Genomic DNA, 17,728 nt, shown 5'->3' with positions numbered 1-17,728 from the left:
GAGCGAAATGATAATAATATCAAGAATCAATATAATACCCTAAATATTCTTGGAGTAACAGTATGGTTAAAATTCGATTTTAAGAGCAGTGTCGTCAAATAATTATGCATACACTCGTACAATGATGTTTAATTTCCTATCAGGAATTATTTATTCATAATTCCAAAATTTATTCAATAACTTTCTGACTGTGAGATGAAATGGAATAACGACTGACATTGCTTGCTGGTTCTGGATTATTGAAACCTGAAAACTATCGGAAACTACGATCTATATTTGATGTGAAAATTACTGACCGCTCAAATAATTCTCTGTGTGTCATAAAATATCGTAGGCTATAAGACCAGTAATGTAGGTAAAACTTACAAACTTTCGAGTATACTGAAATGCGACAACATCGAAGGTATACTTTGCTTGATAATAAGCTATTTCAGTTACACAGCGTGTTTCGAATACTCATTCAACTTTTCGAACATGATGTTTGGTGGTTGTGGACAGTAAATTGAAATAGATATATCTTTCAAAATGAATCTATTTCATAGATTAATCGATCTAAAATTGGTGTGCAGATTGTTGCAAGTCAGTCTCTAACTTGTGAATGGATTAAGATTTTTGTCATAATCGTCATCCTTGCTAAAAGATTGTATCTCTTCAGTGCCATCGTCTTCGGCGAACGGATTTTTGGACTCATCGTATAGATCTCTTTTAAATGGATTTAAGGAAGCAATTGGTGCTTTTGGCGGAATAAAGTTCTTTTGAGCTGGGGACATTTTGGGAGATGGATTATTTAGAATACGAGTGTCCCGAATCGGAATAGGTGAGGCCTTCCGCGAAGATGTGCGAGTTGTCGAACTTCCACTAGCAGACTCTGATATATTCGCTTCGAGAGATGATGAATAAATGTCAGACTTGGCAAATACTCTTAAGCGCCCCTCAGGTATTGGTACCACCACGGTATGTGACGAGTCGCTACCTGCGCGTCGCGGTTCTGATTTGACTGCAATAACATGTTGTGGATAATTGTTTTTGGAATACTGACAGATATTTTGATATCTCAAAAAAAAATCAACATGTTCAAGAGGTAGAAGGTGGCTGGATAGTTTGCGTTAGCAAACGGCTTACCAAGTGTTGTATTCTTGCCTTCGCCTAACCTCAGCTTGGCTTCTGCCCCTGCTCCATAAGCGTTGTAGTTTAGTTTCATCTCCTGCCTCCTCACTTCTTGAAACTTGGACCTTGGTTCCTGAAGTGTTGGGATTGGTGCTGGCAGCAGTTTCTCAGTATCAGTAATGACGGTCAGTTTTTTAAATACACCACGACCGAAGTAATCGGCAACAAGAGAAAATGGGTCTTCAGCTCGATCCAGCAAACTGTGAAATGTTTCGTGAACATCTCTAGATTGTTCTTGTGCTTTAATGATGTCCAGTAGTTTTTTATTATTCGGTAAACAGGCGGGGCATTCGTTTTCATTCTCTGAAAAGCTCTGGAAACAGCTGACAAATAGGTAAACCAGATAAGATGAGTAAATCACTCTGCTGTAACATTGTTACATATTCTCAAAACTTTCATTGCATAGATTGAATTTCGTCCAGCATTTCTAGGATTTGAAAAGGTTAAATTACATGAACATTTCTCATACGTACTGCTGGTGGTAGGAATGTTGACACATGAAGTGAATTGAAGGAAGCTCAAGCTGATGATGACAGGCACTACAGCGTGATCCTTGAAAAATTATGGTGCTATTCTTTATGGTTAAGATTTGTTCTCTTAGTTTCAGTGTATCTGTTCGATACTTTTCTGTCAGATCTGCATCAGCCTGTGTTTTTTCATTTTCTGCCCGCAACACGTTATTCAAGTAACTTCGTACATCACCCAGGGTACAGGACATCGATGTTGACAGTGCATCTATTACCATTAAGGGTGACAATAGCTTTCCCTTTGCTAAAAAAATTTCCAAAATCAACGAATATTTCTAGTTCTACTAATAAATGATTTTCAACGCAATATGAAAACAATCAAAGCTTACCAATATGTGTGAGGATATCAGACAAAAGTTTTGATGGTGCATTCTTGTCCCTAGCTACGCTCCACAAGGCTTGAACCCATAAATTGGGATCTTGGTGACCAAATCGTTTGCAAGTTGCGAGTATTTGTTCATTATCACCTTCGCATAGATGACATTGCAAAATTTCTTGATACCTGGTGATTAGAACTTTACATCAACCGTGTGGATGTCAAAGTTGATTATCAACTGGTAACGTGAGAATTTGAGCACTTACAGTTTTCTTTCTTCGTAAAGAAATAATATCCCTCGACGGAAGTTATGTTGTTGGCAAAGTATCAATGCTTGATCTTTGTCATAGCTAGCCTCTGAACTTTGTAATAATCTTACGACCTTCTGTTCGTACTGTAGTTTGGTTACTTCATTATCTAATGTTGACCATACATGTAAATAGTGTTCCAACAGGGTGTTGTAAACTAACGTACTCCACCTGAACAATAATACAGGTATATGTAGCTTAGTAATCCAAATTCGAATTATGTTTATGTCAAAATGATTATACATATATGCAAGATATACTAAAACTAGTATGCGAAAAAAATGTCATACTGACTTGCTTTCACATTTGACAAGGTGTTCCAAAAATTCGACGAGGCGTTCTGAGTTGTTAAGAAATAGGTGTATAAAATCTTCTGGATGAGCTTTTTCTATGTACTGTTCGATTGCTCCAACTAACATGTTCTGAAAAGGTGGTATTGATTGAATGTATGATAACATGTCCAAGTGTAGAATGACTTTTTCAATAGGGGGTGATAATAGATAAACCAATACCTGATCCACAAGCAGTTTGTTTGTAGGTCTGTAGTTGGTACATAACCTTTTCAAAAATTGCGTTGCCTCATTTGGGGCATTTTCAATCAAGACAGTTCCATATTTTTTCATGTTCGACTCGGCCTTGAATAACGAGTGCAAACATAGAATTCGCTACATAATTTCATCGTAACAGCAGCTAGTCCGTACTTTTGCGAAAGGAGGACACATGAGAATATATGGGATACTTGCCTCTTCGAAATTCAAAGTTGCAATATATTCTAACGCTTCTTTATACTCAGCCTTATCCTCTATTTGAATTCGCAGATACCATTCATGTTTGTTGTGTTTCTCTGCCAAGAGCAATGCATCTTCAGGCGAAGCTTGGCGGCAGACTTTTATGGCTATTTCAACATCAAAATCCACTTCTCGGTCTTTGGTCTAAAATTTTTCAGATGAGAGACATTATCGGTCTTCAGGAGTTTGACGTCCTTAAGATGGAATAGACAGCACCAGATGCAGAATGCAGGATGTACCAGAAAATACCACTTACCATGATAAATTCTTTCAATTTATTGGTATGATTCAATTTTGTGTAACAGTTCAACAACAGAGTAGTGTGGTCCTCTGTTGCTTGACCTTGTTTATGCAGCACTTGAAGATAGGTAGTCAAATTATCAATGTACTGCGAGTCCAAAAATTTTCTGATCACATAAGATGGTTCGAGCTGGCCAATGGTCTTTATGTATTGCTCTATAGCCCCATTATGGTCGCTTTTAGAATATAAATGATCTCCATACTGACGAAATATATCTACTAGTCCTTCGGCATCGTATTGTTGGTTCTTAGCAATTCTGTATTGTGCAGAAAAAGAAAACAAATCAGTGCTATTTCGTCCAAACAGTGGTAAGGCAAAGCTACACCCTTGAAGTCGAAAAGAAAATTATGGTTCTGTTATCCCCATGCCACAATGAATCACATCGAATCGTTTTGAGACTAACTGGGCGTAGAATTTTCGAAAATTGGGGTAAATGATCCAATTTCGTACGAGCATACGGAATGAACAAATGATCATAGGAAGATGCCTAACAATTCAAAAGATGGATTGAAAGGTACGAGTATTTTTTACGAGTTATCACGAAAAATGATACATATATTTTTGAAGTCAATTTTAAACAAACATCAATCTCTCCTCAGTCAAGCGTTTACTTTCCCTCAAAATTATCAATCAGAGTGTCGTTAGTAATTAAACGTAGTTCATACCACACCTTATTGAGGCATCGTAAAGATTTTTCTTAAATAACAAAGCCAATTTCGATTGCAAATCCTTTTCATCCAAATGATAGAGCTTGCTTTCACCACTCAAAATGAAAAAGCCACCCCATTCGGATAGGACAGCTTGTACAGACAACATTGGTGCAGAAAATACATTAAATTTGTTTTGAATATCTAGCACCGTGATCACGTGCTTATCCGCACCAGGTGGTATAGGTTCTATGGTACTGTAACAAAATATAAATGTACATATTTCATGTAAACCTGCATCAGTTTTCAACGAAAATAAAAGACCATTATTATTGTCTGCTCATACTTTGGTTTTGCAGAAATTGTTGTCGTTGCCCTAGGTACATTTGCAGCTTCTTTGGCTATGATGACCAAATAACTTCTGAACCATTCTAGCATGATTTTTTGTCCTTTTACCGCATAGCACGGTCCTCGTCCATCTGGTGTATAACAGTACACAGCCTGTATAAAAGAGGTTTCTTATTATTGAATCATTTTATGTAAACAAATGAGCAACGCAGTTGACATGATTAGAATGTAGGAGAAAAATACATTGCTATTTGCTAAAATTACACGATAATGTTCATGATTGGTAATCTTCTTACTTCATCACCCCCGATCATAAAATGACTTCCTTGGGTAGATTCTGCTAGAACACTGCACCTCCTTGAGCAACCCATATTGTCTAAAACGGTCTTAAACTCCTTATCTTTAATGGTGATATTATAGAGGAAGACACTGTTAGTTGTTGCAACAAACATGTGATTCTGCTTTCCCGTTGCTCGTATTTGCAGTCCGGTTATAGAGGTATTGCCGTCTTTCAATATTCTTATCTTATTTTTCCTTTCTCGAGTCAGATCACCTCTGCAAACAGAATAAATACTCGGATTGGTCCATGTTGAATGAGGAAATGGGCAGATCCGAGGATCGAGCATCTGTGACTTTGTAATGCAAGAAAGCAAGTAGTGACATTAACAGCTCTAGTAAACTGGATATGGCAAAAATATAACCTGTAGAGCATAATGGATCCATCGCCAAAACCGACAGCCATCAAGGTAAGTCCTGTGTGGACGCATAATGCAGTAGCTGGGACAGCACGGTATCCAGGTACAGCTCTACTGATTCTCACACAAGTTGGATTACCGTGTTTGTCCGGTTTAGATAGATTCCAAACTTTGATTGTAGGATTGCAGCCAGGCTCATCTTCCTGAAATTGAAATTGAAATTCAGGAAGATGAAGTGTATTGGATTCTTCAATGTTTAGAAAACGCAGTATGTCATGAAATCAATACTTACTCCGATTGTGAACAAATAGGTAGAATGTTGAACTTGTTGCGCTAGAGTTAATGTGATTTCATATGCACGAAACGTTGTAATTTCATATACCCTATTCACTATGTGAACATTTCCTGTATTATCACCAAAAACAAGGTTTCCATTTCCACTGGTAGCTGCTGTGACTCGGGCCTTCTGTGTTATAATAATTTCAAAATCATGTTTCAGCATCTAAGTGGGTGTGTGATAAAACAAAATAGGTGTGCTAATCATAAACAAATTCCTTTCCTTATATTTTTTCTATACAACCATTAGATGTGATTCAGAAACTTTGAAAGCCTTGGAACATATGATATATTTTTCCTGGATAATAAATCCATACCTCAAGAGCTTCAGCAATTTTCCCATCATCTACTTCCTTCTTCAAGTTGAAAAAATTAAACCGCCTCCACTGAAAACATAATATACATTTGTCGCATGAAAATAAAAATTTGCAGGTTATTCTCATTACCGATTAGGGAAAAGGACAATAGGAAAGCTGAAGGATAATTTAAAATATTACCTCCCTAAAAGCCATGGTAAACTGCAAATTTTCAAGTTCACATTGATACACTTAAATTGACAAAAATTTTATCACATTAAGCACAGTAAGGAGCCACTTGAGTACTTGCTATTATTTGACAGCTCACTAAAAGAATCACGGCCATATGTATAAACTATCCGAGGGGCGGTTAATTTCCCTTTCTCGCATTTTCACATTGTCTAGATTTCGAGTTGGTTTTCAGGCATTTAATTATACATACATATGTATGTATGGATGTGTTACGGTTTGCATGATATTCAGTGGAAGTAGGGATGATGGGGCGGGGCTAAATGGAGAAACCAACCAGAACAAAAAGTAGAAAAAATTAGGGGGGGATTAAATAAAGTAAAAAATGGAAAAACCCCCGAAAAATGTAACTATTGTGATATATCAGAAACACGAATCTGTTTGTAAATTTGAGTCAAAGGCTACTACTCAAAGCTACAAAGATACTTCAATTTTTTTGCTTCAAACAGCGGGAAATTAACGATAACTTTTATCTTGTCAACTTTACCTTTTGGATTCCTAATTTCTATCGTTGAAACTGATCTGATTTCATTAAAGATCCTGTTTTAATAGTTAGTTTCAATTCTCATCAAATTTTCTTCCAGATTATATTTCATAATCCTTATAGTTTTAATACTAATCAAGAATTGTTGTAGGCTATCTCTGGCTAGTAATGCGGTTTGCTTTCTGATTTCAGAAACTCGATCAAAAATTAAATTAATCGTCAGATAGTTAAATTCGAGGGTAAAACATAAATAATCGAGCGTGATATCATAGGCATTTATAAGCTTTTATTGAATCATTTATTACATGGTTCCACTTACAGTAGCCCTAGTAGTATGTAAATAATAATATAATAATGATGATAATAATAATAGTAATAATATTGATTATTGATGATGATGATGATGATGATGATGATGATGATGATGATGATGACGATGACGATGGTGATGACGATGACGATCATGATGATGATGACGATGACGACGAATGTATCTTTGACAACGACGAAAACAAATAATAGTAAGATTCATTGTTCATTACGGTATTGATGATAGTAAATACATGATACAGATAATGTATGCCCAATATTAATTATCGTGACAGAAGAATCTTTGCGAACTTCAAAAATGAATACATAAACTAATACTTATTATACATGGGCATTTTTGGTAATTACACCGTTCATATTTGTATATTATAATCAATTTCATATTTATATATGTGGGTGATTTAATTTGATCGCACCTACTTCAAAGGAGGGTTTCAGCGTCAAAATCTATAGACCTTCGTCCTTTACAAAAAATTTTCCAGATCAATATTTTTTAAGTTATGAAGAGTCGAGGTGGACTAATCGAGCGTTTGAATTCTTGAGTAGTAATGGGTAGAATAATTGAGTTCAGCATGCAATGTTTCCATGTTCCATCTTACGTTCTGGATATTTGAAAGAACTCCAAACTATTTATTTTTTGTCCGTTCCCAGATTTTAGTTTACATCATCTGGTTATACCCCAGCCTTGGTTCCTGATCACCCAGTGGTATCCTGCATGTCATTTTCGTCCCCGAGTTATGCCAAGTCATTGTTCTTGACTGTCCGGACATAGCGCACCATAATTGTCTTCAAGTATCCCTTGTTGGATGGCCAAGAACCACTACAAGGAATATCTGGACAAAGGAAATTACGGGGCGCGATACCTGAGTGACCCAGACCAAGGACTAGAGACACCTAGATGACGTAGATTATGGAACAAATATTGAATCGACCGAACCCGAAGCCTAATACATATGTATATCGAGAATTATTGGTTTGGAAGATTTTTAGTGAGACTTCAGACCCCGGTTTTGACCTTGACACCACCCTTTAAAATCGATGCGGTCAAATTGAATCAGCACTTTACATATATACATATATCTTCGCGTATATGTATATATACTATATTTATTTGTATAAGTAATTTAAATATCTTTTTTACCATTGATTTCTAGAATTTTCATGTGCCCCGCGTGTCAGTATTCATCGTCTCGAATCTCTCCATAGTCAAGAAATTTTTCCCTCATCATAGAGATCTTAATTTTTAATAAATCTTAAATATTATATTATAATATTATATCAATAACAAAATAAAACTATTAGACACTACAACAGTCAGCAAGCGTAATGATAACGTAAGCTCTGATAAGACCAGTCTTTATCTTCTTACGCTACATACGAGATATTATAGTGCACGGTTGAGTGACATTCATTAATTTGTGAGTATGGTCTCTGAGATAATTTGAATCTGACCACCAGCTGATACTGTACATTTTCTCGTGAACACGCCGGCAAAATTCTCTAAAATCTCCTTACAATAAAGCCATACGTGAGAACTAGTGTTGTCAGAGCTTTAGTTAAAAATAATAACCATCGTAAACCGAACGTTACTAAATTTCCTTGAAATTTACAATCATAACGAACAATGCAAAAATGCATACAAAGGTACATCATTGACTAGAATGCAATCAATGCATTAACAAATGTGTCACGTTGAGAATTAGTCATAATATAATAATCTACATCTAAAATGTACAAAGTGAGCTGTGCATCTACTCACAAGTACTGGACCTGACGGTACGTTTCTATTTTAGAAAATAGAAATTATTTTCTTTGTCGACTGCATTGCTATGCCTTTTATTTCTTTTCTTAATATTGAATTATCAACGAAATACCAGCGATTGCTATTAAAGCGTATCTTATTCGTTTTACAGAATTTTACGAGTTAGGATTCAAGAATTATTTAACTTATCGATTTTCAACTTGCGTGCTTGGTTAGATCATGAAATTTTTTAATTTCTTCCAGAGTGAACATGTGATGACTGGTCTGATATCATTCTATCGCTCGTATATAATCAAAAATGTGTGGTGGTATACGTCTTAGATTAACATCAATTGTCGGCTATTGAAATCCTGGAAAAATGCGATCTTTGCATTGCGCTTTATCATAGCAGTGCGCTCAATTGTTAGTTTATTCACTTACTGACTATTCATTATTGATTGATGGCTCCTTTAATTTCTGTTCTCAAATTGGAATCATCCTGTATTAAACAGACACGGATTCGTCACAAAAGTTAACAAATGAATGACCCTCTATTCTTCAAAATTTCTGGATGGAAATCTAATTCATTGCAGCAATTGACAACATGAAGATAAGTTCTTTAAAAATAATACACGTTTATAGATTTTAACCTGCCACTTTGACGAAATAACTGCAACATTATGGAAATTGTGTAGCTTACTTCGAGAAGTTGCAAATTATTATTCTAAATAGAAAACAGCTGGGTGAGTGTGGTGTATTTGGAATATACATCAATGGTCAGAGTATTAATTTACGGCCAAACATAGATCACATTTTTGCACTATTTTTTTCTCTGTACAGTATATACACCTTTGAAATAAATTAAATTAGATTTACTAAATAAAAGTAACGTAACAATCTTTACAGGAATAATAATCGTAAATATCACTTAAAGGCCGTTTCAACGAATGGATTAGGATTATCTCATAAACTCAGTATCATTGACTGTATTTTTCTTCTTAAAACCCAATAGATAACAATTGCAATACAGCTTATTTTTTAACAAGATCGGCTCTAGCTTTAGCTCTATACATCAGATGAAAACTTTCATGCAGACAGGATAAGTTGGAGAATTTCCAATTTTCCAGGTGGCCCTTCAATTCTTTGGATGTATGTATAGCTTGTATAGCGTAATGGCGATTAACTTATGTGCAAAACCAAGCCTTTAGGTATCCACATTGACTTTCAAAATAGTGATAAACAATATGTTTTCAAATGCATACTTCTCAACAACCACTGATACTCATGAGCCATGAATCATTGCAGACTTACTTGTCACATCGGCAGTTTTATTATCATAGCATAAGCAATTCAAAAGATTCTTCACTTACTGGTACACTATGAATAAATTAGAAATGCAGTTTTGGTAGACTGCATAAAAGTCTTCCTCAGATGATGTGACATTAATGTGAATGATCATAAAAATGATCGACACCGTACATAACTTCCAATTGTATTGTGTAGGTTGAATTTGGAAACTGTGTTATTTCTGAAAGTTATCGATCGTACAATACGATAAAATTCAATTCGTGCCATACAATATGTTACGATTATTTTGTAGTGTGTGTGTGTGTGTGTGTGCGCGTGTGTGCGTGTGTGCATGTGTGTGTAAACGTCCATCCATAGTTATTTAATACGATAGTAAGTTACTGATTGTGGAATATAGTGATGCCAAGCCAATCATATTTGTAGCTGGCACCTTTTATTCTGTATCAAAAAGATGATGAAACATAGTTCGGTCATTTGTTGACTTGTGACAGAGTTGTATGACATCTGTTAAATCGTTATTCAGCAAATCGGATTTACGAATTTTTTATAGGTGGTAAAATTATCTCTTGCTATGGCTGCTTGCTGTGCTATTTAAACTTTTGAATCCATCGGGATTGTGTTTACATAAGTGAAAATACCCAGAAATAGCTTCTTGCGTTCAGAATTAAGACGAGTATAGGATACAGAGTCTGCTTTACATTGTACTAGAGTACTAGACCCACACTTGAATATCACTGTCCCAATTTTTTTTCTTGCATTATTTTTTTTTATTAAATCCGTCATGTGTGTATTTGTGTGATGAAAAGCACACGTATGTACGTACGTACATCATGGGTAACGTGTCCGCTTGTATAACCTGTATAACTTCGAGAATAGTGATTCATGGCCAGTTCGCACCTGTAATATTGCACAACAAAATCCAGGTTCTAGGCTATTAGGTGCCGTCTCAACTGCACAGTATTTCATTCGAAATACCCAGAGAAACGTACACTTTGAGGCAAATCAATAATTGCATATGCAGCTGAATTGCTAATGTATGTAGTATGATTGATTCTACACAATCCTTAAACTATTCCAATTTAAATACCACTACATTCAGATACAATGTACAACCTTTTCAAAAAAGTAGATGCTAGGGCAAATACGATTCTGAGATATGATTATGGCCGTAATTTTCTTCTATTTCCAAACACAGCTAATTATGACCAAGCCTTTCACCTAATGAACAATTTTACAATTTGTCATTACATACTTCGTTCAGCAGGCATAACATAAACACTTGCAATCAAGTAAGTCAGACTGTTTACAAGAATCAGTGGAATTGAATTTAGTATTGTTCGATTATAATCGGAAATCATATACCAAAGTTGTCCGATTATTCGAATGTAGAATAGGTCCGATGCCGCATCTGTTTGGAATGTTTGCTTGTGATATCCAATCCTTTTGGTGGTAATGCAGTAACTCATTTAGCTTGCGGTTGAGTCTCTGAAGGTGGGGCTAACGTAATAGAAGCGATATTGGAAGTAGGGCCCTTGCGAGCCAGCTTAGACCTATGGAGTATAATGACTTGTCCATTTTTTTTCAAATTATTGTGAGAAATAAGAGAATATTTTTATGTAAATAATGAAGCATTTATGTCTCATGAAACCAAATTCTGAGGTAACTCACCTAATCTGTCCAGCCAATAAAGGATTAATAGCGTAAAGCCAATCGTAAACTTCTCTATCACCGAGTGTTTGGAGAAGATAACCACGGTGTTTAGTTACAACACTAAACGAAATGTTATCAATGCGTGACTAATATATTTAAGATAATGTTTGAATGAACTCAGAAGTATCATTACTAACCTAAATGTGTTGGGTACTCTAACCATTGCCAGTTGGTCTTCGGAATATTCAACCTGTGCAGTAGCAAGATTGATAAGTGCTCTTTCAACGGGATCTTTTTCCTCTTTGAAGATAAAAACGTATGGCCTACGAACAGCCTATAATTGCAATAAGATTATTAACGAATGCGTATGAAAGGACTTTTTGTTCGATAAATTGAAATAATCATTAATATTTACATACCACCCAACGTTTTTTCCAGCCGTTAGTTTTGTGTTCCAAGATGTTCAAATATCCTTTTCTCGCAATTACGGGGCTAATACGAATTTCTTCTACTTCTGGCACATACAGAACTAAACTCTCTTTCAAAGGTGATGAGGAACCGAGAGGCGCCGGTGCCATACTGTTGACTTGACTAGCAGATTCACCGGCTATCATACTATCCTGGAGTTCCTGAAGACGAGCACGCTCTGGTGAACTCAACCTAAAGATGCACGACTTAGATCGGGTCCGGATAATTATTCCTCTGGGCTGCAAGTAACACTCCTGTATCTTCTGTGCCCTTCTTAACTTGCTAGTGGTTGTCTTTTAGAAGCGATTAGACATGGATTATCAAATGTACGCTATCGAACGAAAACAGCAAAACTGGTGAGGAAACTAGATAAAGAATGAAGTAGTATTTCTGATTTGGCAAACAGATAAATAATCTACGCGATTTTATCTTCCAAACGTTTATCATCTAATTCTTCATTTCGTGGTTGTCAAGAATATTTTTTTCATTAAATAATGCTTTTATTACGATTTGCAGTTTATGGGTAATCAAAATGATCAATGATAATATGAGAAATAAATTTTCGCAAGAAAACTTCTAAATTAATTATTAAAGATTCTTATAATATTAAATAATGAGAACCAAGTGAGTTGTCAAAAGTTAATTACAGTCCAATAATTCATGGATACATGCAAGATATAGTAGAAGAAATCAGTATACTGTACGTATACTGGCAAATTATAAAGAGAACAACCACAAGCGATGACTCAGGCATACAGTGAGCGTTACCTGTTCAAACCAATCAGATTTGTGTTGGTATACTGACTCTTGTGATGACGTAGACATGATTGAGGAAATCATTGATGTAGACATATCAGTTATAGTATCCTCTGCAGGTGATACGTCGGACAGAACGATTGGCTCTTTGCTGGGAATTCTGCCTTGTATTAATTTGACGCACTTTGTTGCGAGTTCACGTTCTCGATCTGTCATTTCCCAAGGCTCGTATATATCCTTACTTGTTGATTTTTTTAGTTTGATCGGGCTCGCATGTGGCTCACTAGTAGCCTTTGCAACCATGTTACATACCTCCTGTAAATCAAGTAATCAAAACTTCAATTTCATCCATACGAATTCGAAAAAATTCCGGGTTTTACTACATTTGATGTTATTACTGATTTCAGACCAATGACTTGGTCTGAAATTTGAACACAAAATTCGGCAAACAATGGCGTATTTTACCTTCTCACTTTTGGTAAAATCATGTGTTGTCTTATTGCAAAGTGGTACTTTATCAATTCCAAGTCTTTCTCGAAGTAAAAGCGTGTGCCTGACTCGTTCGACTTCTTCGAGTCGTGTGAGCTTTTCCAATTCCCATTGATGATCAAAAATCAAACTATCACCTCGTGGTCTCCATCCGTGAAGGTTTTCTTCCCCTCTAACATACGTAGAGCTTGTATCTAGTACTCTGCGCTGTCGCCGCTGTACACCTTAATTAGAGAAACAATATCACAATCTTATTGAGTTATACATATGTATAATTCTGTTAAGTAAACAGAGGGTTATGCTAACTGAAAAGATACGTTACATGTCTAAAATTCTAAGGTTGACAGAAATTCATTAGTGTTGTTATCACCAGCCAAGTTATGATCATGGATAACAGGATTATCTGTGACTTATACGAGATTTCAACAACTGGTGAATAAAAACATTTAAAAATGTTATTTTCTGTCAACAGCAGGAGGTGGATCAGGGTCTACACTAAGGGCAGAACAGACAAACCTGGGCTACCTGCTTCAGACGAACGTCGTAACACCAGTTCGTAAACGCCACTGAGTCGATTGGCTTCCTGATTGCGATAGTGACCGCTGAACAAATGCTTCAGCGATCGAGGACCCACTCTCGCATCTCGTCCATAAATTATCATACTGAGATCCTTTGTTATGATAGCTGGTCTGCCGCAATTTTCAAGCTGTGGAAAAATCCAGATAAGTAAACAGGTATGGAAAGATCAAGATTATAAGTACATACTATAAAATGAAGCTCACCTCCAAGTATGCAGAAATGGTCATGAAGATTTGTTCGCCATAGGATGTCACTCTGTTTAACAACGCCGAATTGTGCAGAGAACTATCCCAAGCTGCTTCAAATCTAAACATGCATCTGTCATCCCCTGGTATCTCTAGATACTCTCCTGGAAACAACCCAAGAGATAGCACTGAAGAATCATTGTCCTCTTCTTCAGGTTCTGGGGTATTACGAATGCGTCCGACAACAAGTTCTCTAACATCTTTCCATCGAAGTTCTGACGCATGCTCATGCACGATCGTAATGCGAATACGCCGCTGTATCCCTTGATGAAGAAGAAATAATCCACGGCAAGGTAAATCGTCACTATGGTCAACTACTGATGGGACATATTCGCCGTTTGGTGCCAATTCGCAGATTTCGAACCACACAAGGACGTCATATTTGGCGTGAACGTGTGACGTACTAGGTGAAGGTAGAACACTACCAAACTTTGGTGATCGAACTGGCTGACTTATGGGGATTGAAGGTGGAAGCATCCTTTTTGGTGGCTGCCTGGCACTGCTGTATTAATAAATGGTGATGATCGTTGAATTATTTCCGTAATGATTAAAGGTAAGAAAATTTGTGGGGAACTTACTATTCTAATTTGGCATCTTTGTGCAGTGGATGCTGTTGGTAGTGGCCAAATACTTCGAACACAATGGGCTGAGTTTTGAGATATTCCAGAAACGATTTCGTAACTGTCACAGTTATCTGGTGCAACAGATTGATAGTTTGAAATTTATGTAACAATTACAAACCATCAAAATTGCATCTTATCTGTTGAATAATTTACTCACATTTTGTACATGGTAAAAGCCTAGTGGAGGGTTTCCTTTACCGGCATTCTTAACGGGTTCTGTTGAAAATGCTTCATCGTGTCGGTGCAGAAAACTGAAAGTACAAGGTTGTAATGCAGTTCGTTTGTTTGTAACCGTCACTTTTTTTATTATCAAAATCCGATGGACTTACTTAAATTGACAAAAGATATCTGCGTATTCTGTTGATATTCCCATTGCCTGCAATACTGTCACTCTAAATGTGAACTCAACTCCAGGTTGAAGATGTTCCGGCAATTCATCCTCTTTCATATCACTAGAAACTGAGCTATCACCTCTGCCACTATCTGCATCTCCAACTTCTTCATCATCTTTTCCCTCCTTACACTCCTTTACTTCAGTCTGTCCCTCAACCATACGTTCTTCTTGCAAGAAATTTTGCTGATTTTTCTCAAGAGTTTGTGTGACGAGGGTATTTCGTTTGTTGTATCTATGATTACCAAATAAGTCGTCTTCAAATGATATACGAGCAGACTGTCTTACGCCACTTGAATATTCGCTGTTTTCCTCTTCTGGAAAAAGGGTCCATTAGAAACATTCTGTTATACATTTTTTTATTTAATTATTTATAATAAACATAGCATAGTGAACGTTCTTGTGAAATTATAGCCAAAATATAGCTATACATTGGGCTTATTGTACATACCAATAACAGCTTGTACAGCAACTCTCAAATAACCCTTAACATCTCCTTTTTCATTGACGATAGCAACCTTATGTATAAGTGGTACTGGATACATAAGATTGCTCAGATATATAAATGATCTGAAGCAAGCAGAACAATTGTTATGGTTGAGTTTAGAGAACTCTTTTATATGCAATATCAACTTGAATATTCTCACCTTCCAACCATCCGAAACCATGGAAATCGATCATAGAAAGGGTCACCCCCCGTAATAGTTTCGATATTATAGTCCGGAGAAGTTGGTGATAACTCTGCTTCGTTATGATACATTTCCCGCATCAGCTCCAGCCTTTGTCTGATAAAACAATACTAATTTATACACTTGTGCCGAATAAATCAGACACCACAGGCCATGCAATTTATTGCTCGTAAACTCAGAAAAGCTTGTGGTCCCAAAACAAGTAATAAAGATACATAGTTTTCACATTTTATGTAAGCTCCACCATAGATATAGGGTATTCTACGTCAAACGGGCCACTATTTCTAAAAAATGTTTTGAACTTGATAACACTCTTTCGACGTCTTGAGGGGTGTCAGAAACTATGCTCAGACCACTTATTAACGTCAAAATATTGATTTTTGACCTCAAAATCGAAAAAAAACTTCTAAGGGGTACCTCCTAACGGTGTGTATTTTGATCTCGGGAATCCAAATTCACAAGTTAAATTGATCTATCAATAAAATTGATCGAGTTATCACCAATTTATCGTTCCAAAAAGCAAAAAATCGAGGATAGCTCGATGGGATTTATCACCAACTTAATTCAATCGACATAGTTGTAAAATACATAGGAACAGCATCCTGAACATAATTTTGCAATAACTTCACATTTTCCTTCCAAAAAACGCCGAACTTATAGCCTTAGAATTCTCTCAAGATTCTGGCCGAAATTTGACAATCCATTTTTGATCGAGTCTTCTATGGTATTGTTCTGTATTTTAATCTCGATTAAATATTTAAATTCAATAAAAGAAAGAAATCTCCAAATCGTTTGTAAAAATATGTTCATCTTTGGTATGATCAACCGGTTCAATAACAAAAAACTTGGTTAAAAAAACATCCAAGTTCGGTTTTATCATCACATTTTAGAATAACAAATAGATTTTGACAAAGAAAGGATTCTCGGCTCATTTCGAAATTAGGCTCAAAGTATGTTTACAACAAAATAGGTAATACCGCGGCATTAGGAATCTTTTATCTTAGGGCCCACCGCGGCAGAAATATTGAAAACAGCAGAAACGTCGAACTTGGCAATTTTTACTAGAAATAGTAGCTTTTGGAAGTTTCGACTTTTGGCGTTAATGAGTAGTCTGAGCATAGTTTCTGAGACCCCTCAAAACGTCGCAAAAGTGTCAAGTTCAAAAAATTTTTTGGAAATAGTGGCCCGTTTAACGTGGATTGCTCCGTATACAGAATGCAAGGGAGTGCACTCTGGAACAGACTTTGCTGTAAAACGAAACGGCAGATATTGATGGAATGCATATAAATTAATTCCAGGATTGATATCACAAGTACACTTCGTTGCACTGTTTTCAACTTCTGAAATAGAAAGGACTGTTCCATTATTTGTTTATTTTTATGTAGATCAAATCATCATCGAATAATTGATTGCAAATTGTGTTTTTAGCCATCCCATATCCAACAAGTCCATCAATTGGGAAAAATATAAAATAAACACAGGAAATTCTGAAAGTCGAAGTAATCCCATTTGTTGGCTATAAAGATTCCATTCGTAAACTAGCAGTTTTCCTGCAGATGATATGAGTATGAAGATAATGCTGAATATGACAAAGATAGGCGGTATTTAAAAATATCAAATACATTGCTGTCTTAGTATGTCAAAACTAGACTATGGTAGAAGGAATGAGCGCGGTGCAACTCAATCATAATAATGTAATCATGCCACTTTGACTTTCAGAATTACAGATTGATCATGCTAGGCTTGGACTATACTACCAAAAAACAATATGTACGTCTCATGTATAGTATATGAGATACGTATCGAATTTCTGAGATGATTCAAACTGTCCCTCGCAATGTGCATCGATCGAAAGCTAAGTCGCAGCAACGTGACCTCACATATAGAATTGCGCTCTTCTCAAGGTCTCTGTTCAATTTCTTATATATTTTTTACTATATTTATTGTTATTCCAGTAATGAAATTACTGCTGACAAAGCAAATAACATGCAAAAAGT

At 36.1% G+C, this 17,728-nt stretch overlaps 2 protein-coding genes and 1 long non-coding RNA gene across 12 annotated transcripts in view; 1 reads left to right on the top strand and 2 right to left on the bottom strand.

The window, feature by feature from the left end:
• Positions 1–514: 514 nt before the first annotated feature.
• Positions 515–6,198, bottom strand: LOC105687528 (vacuolar protein sorting-associated protein 11 homolog). Its single transcript, XM_012403247.3, has 16 exons — positions 5,931–6,198; positions 5,751–5,819; positions 5,390–5,563; positions 5,104–5,300; positions 4,699–4,957; positions 4,401–4,555; positions 4,078–4,311; positions 3,363–3,663; positions 3,062–3,250; positions 2,831–2,953; positions 2,613–2,740; positions 2,277–2,489; positions 2,024–2,196; positions 1,641–1,938; positions 1,123–1,490; positions 515–997 (listed from the first exon to the last, which is right to left on the bottom strand). The coding sequence occupies exons 1-16, from the start codon at positions 5,943–5,945 to the stop codon at positions 588–590; spliced, it is 3,306 nt and encodes a 1,101-aa protein (XP_012258670.2). The 5' UTR covers positions 5,946–6,198; the 3' UTR covers positions 515–587.
• A 530-nt stretch (positions 6,199–6,728) lies between these two features.
• The window catches only part of LOC105687492 (kinesin-like protein unc-104), a 28,181-nt gene continuing 17,181 nt past the window's right edge, over positions 6,729–17,728 (bottom strand). For 6 of the 10 annotated variants that reach the window (XM_020853200.2, XM_020853208.2, XM_020853206.2 and 3 more), the window contains 13 exons: positions 15,690–15,827; positions 15,494–15,612; positions 14,981–15,359; positions 14,809–14,902; positions 14,607–14,722; positions 13,987–14,530; positions 13,721–13,910; positions 13,181–13,428; positions 12,728–13,030; positions 11,911–12,198; positions 11,689–11,825; positions 11,510–11,611; positions 6,729–11,391 (listed from right to left, as the gene is read on the bottom strand). In XM_020853200.2, coding sequence (XP_020708859.2) covers positions 11,304–11,391; positions 11,510–11,611; positions 11,689–11,825; positions 11,911–12,198; positions 12,728–13,030; positions 13,181–13,428; positions 13,721–13,910; positions 13,987–14,530; positions 14,607–14,722; positions 14,809–14,902; positions 14,981–15,359; positions 15,494–15,612; positions 15,690–15,827 — 2,746 coding nt within the window. In that variant the 3' untranslated portion in view covers positions 6,729–11,303. The remainder of the gene's footprint in view (positions 11,392–11,509; positions 11,612–11,688; positions 11,826–11,910; positions 12,199–12,727; positions 13,031–13,180; positions 13,429–13,720; positions 13,911–13,986; positions 14,531–14,606; positions 14,723–14,808; positions 14,903–14,980; positions 15,360–15,493; positions 15,613–15,689; positions 15,828–17,728) is intronic. The other 4 variants (XM_020853205.2, XM_025746904.2, XM_020853212.2 and 1 more) reach the window with 4 other exon arrangements.
• Positions 8,432–14,998, top strand: LOC125500750. Its single transcript, XR_007278211.1, has 6 exons — positions 8,432–8,568; positions 12,039–12,315; positions 13,677–13,938; positions 14,184–14,321; positions 14,384–14,545; positions 14,633–14,998. It is a non-coding gene; the product is annotated as an uncharacterized LOC125500750 (long non-coding RNA).

This window comes from Athalia rosae, chromosome 4 (genome assembly GCF_917208135.1).
Source record: "Athalia rosae chromosome 4, iyAthRosa1.1, whole genome shotgun sequence".
In the NCBI taxonomy this organism is placed as follows: domain Eukaryota; kingdom Metazoa; phylum Arthropoda; class Insecta; order Hymenoptera; family Athaliidae; genus Athalia; species Athalia rosae.
Note: the sequence above shows the minus strand (reverse complement) of the source record. Positions and strands in the feature narration are given on the sequence as shown.

Bases quoted from the DNA above. Each gene is read 5' to 3' on its own strand.
- LOC105687528 (XM_012403247.3), bottom strand. The intron at 2,490-2,612 runs GTCAGTATGACA...ATTATTGTTCAG, and splicing joins CTTGTCAAATGTGAAAGCAA to GTGGAGTACGTTAGTTTACA. The intron at 1,491-1,640 runs GTACGTATGAGA...CCTATTTGTCAG, and splicing joins CAACATTCCTACCACCAGCA to CTGTTTCCAGAGCTTTTCAG.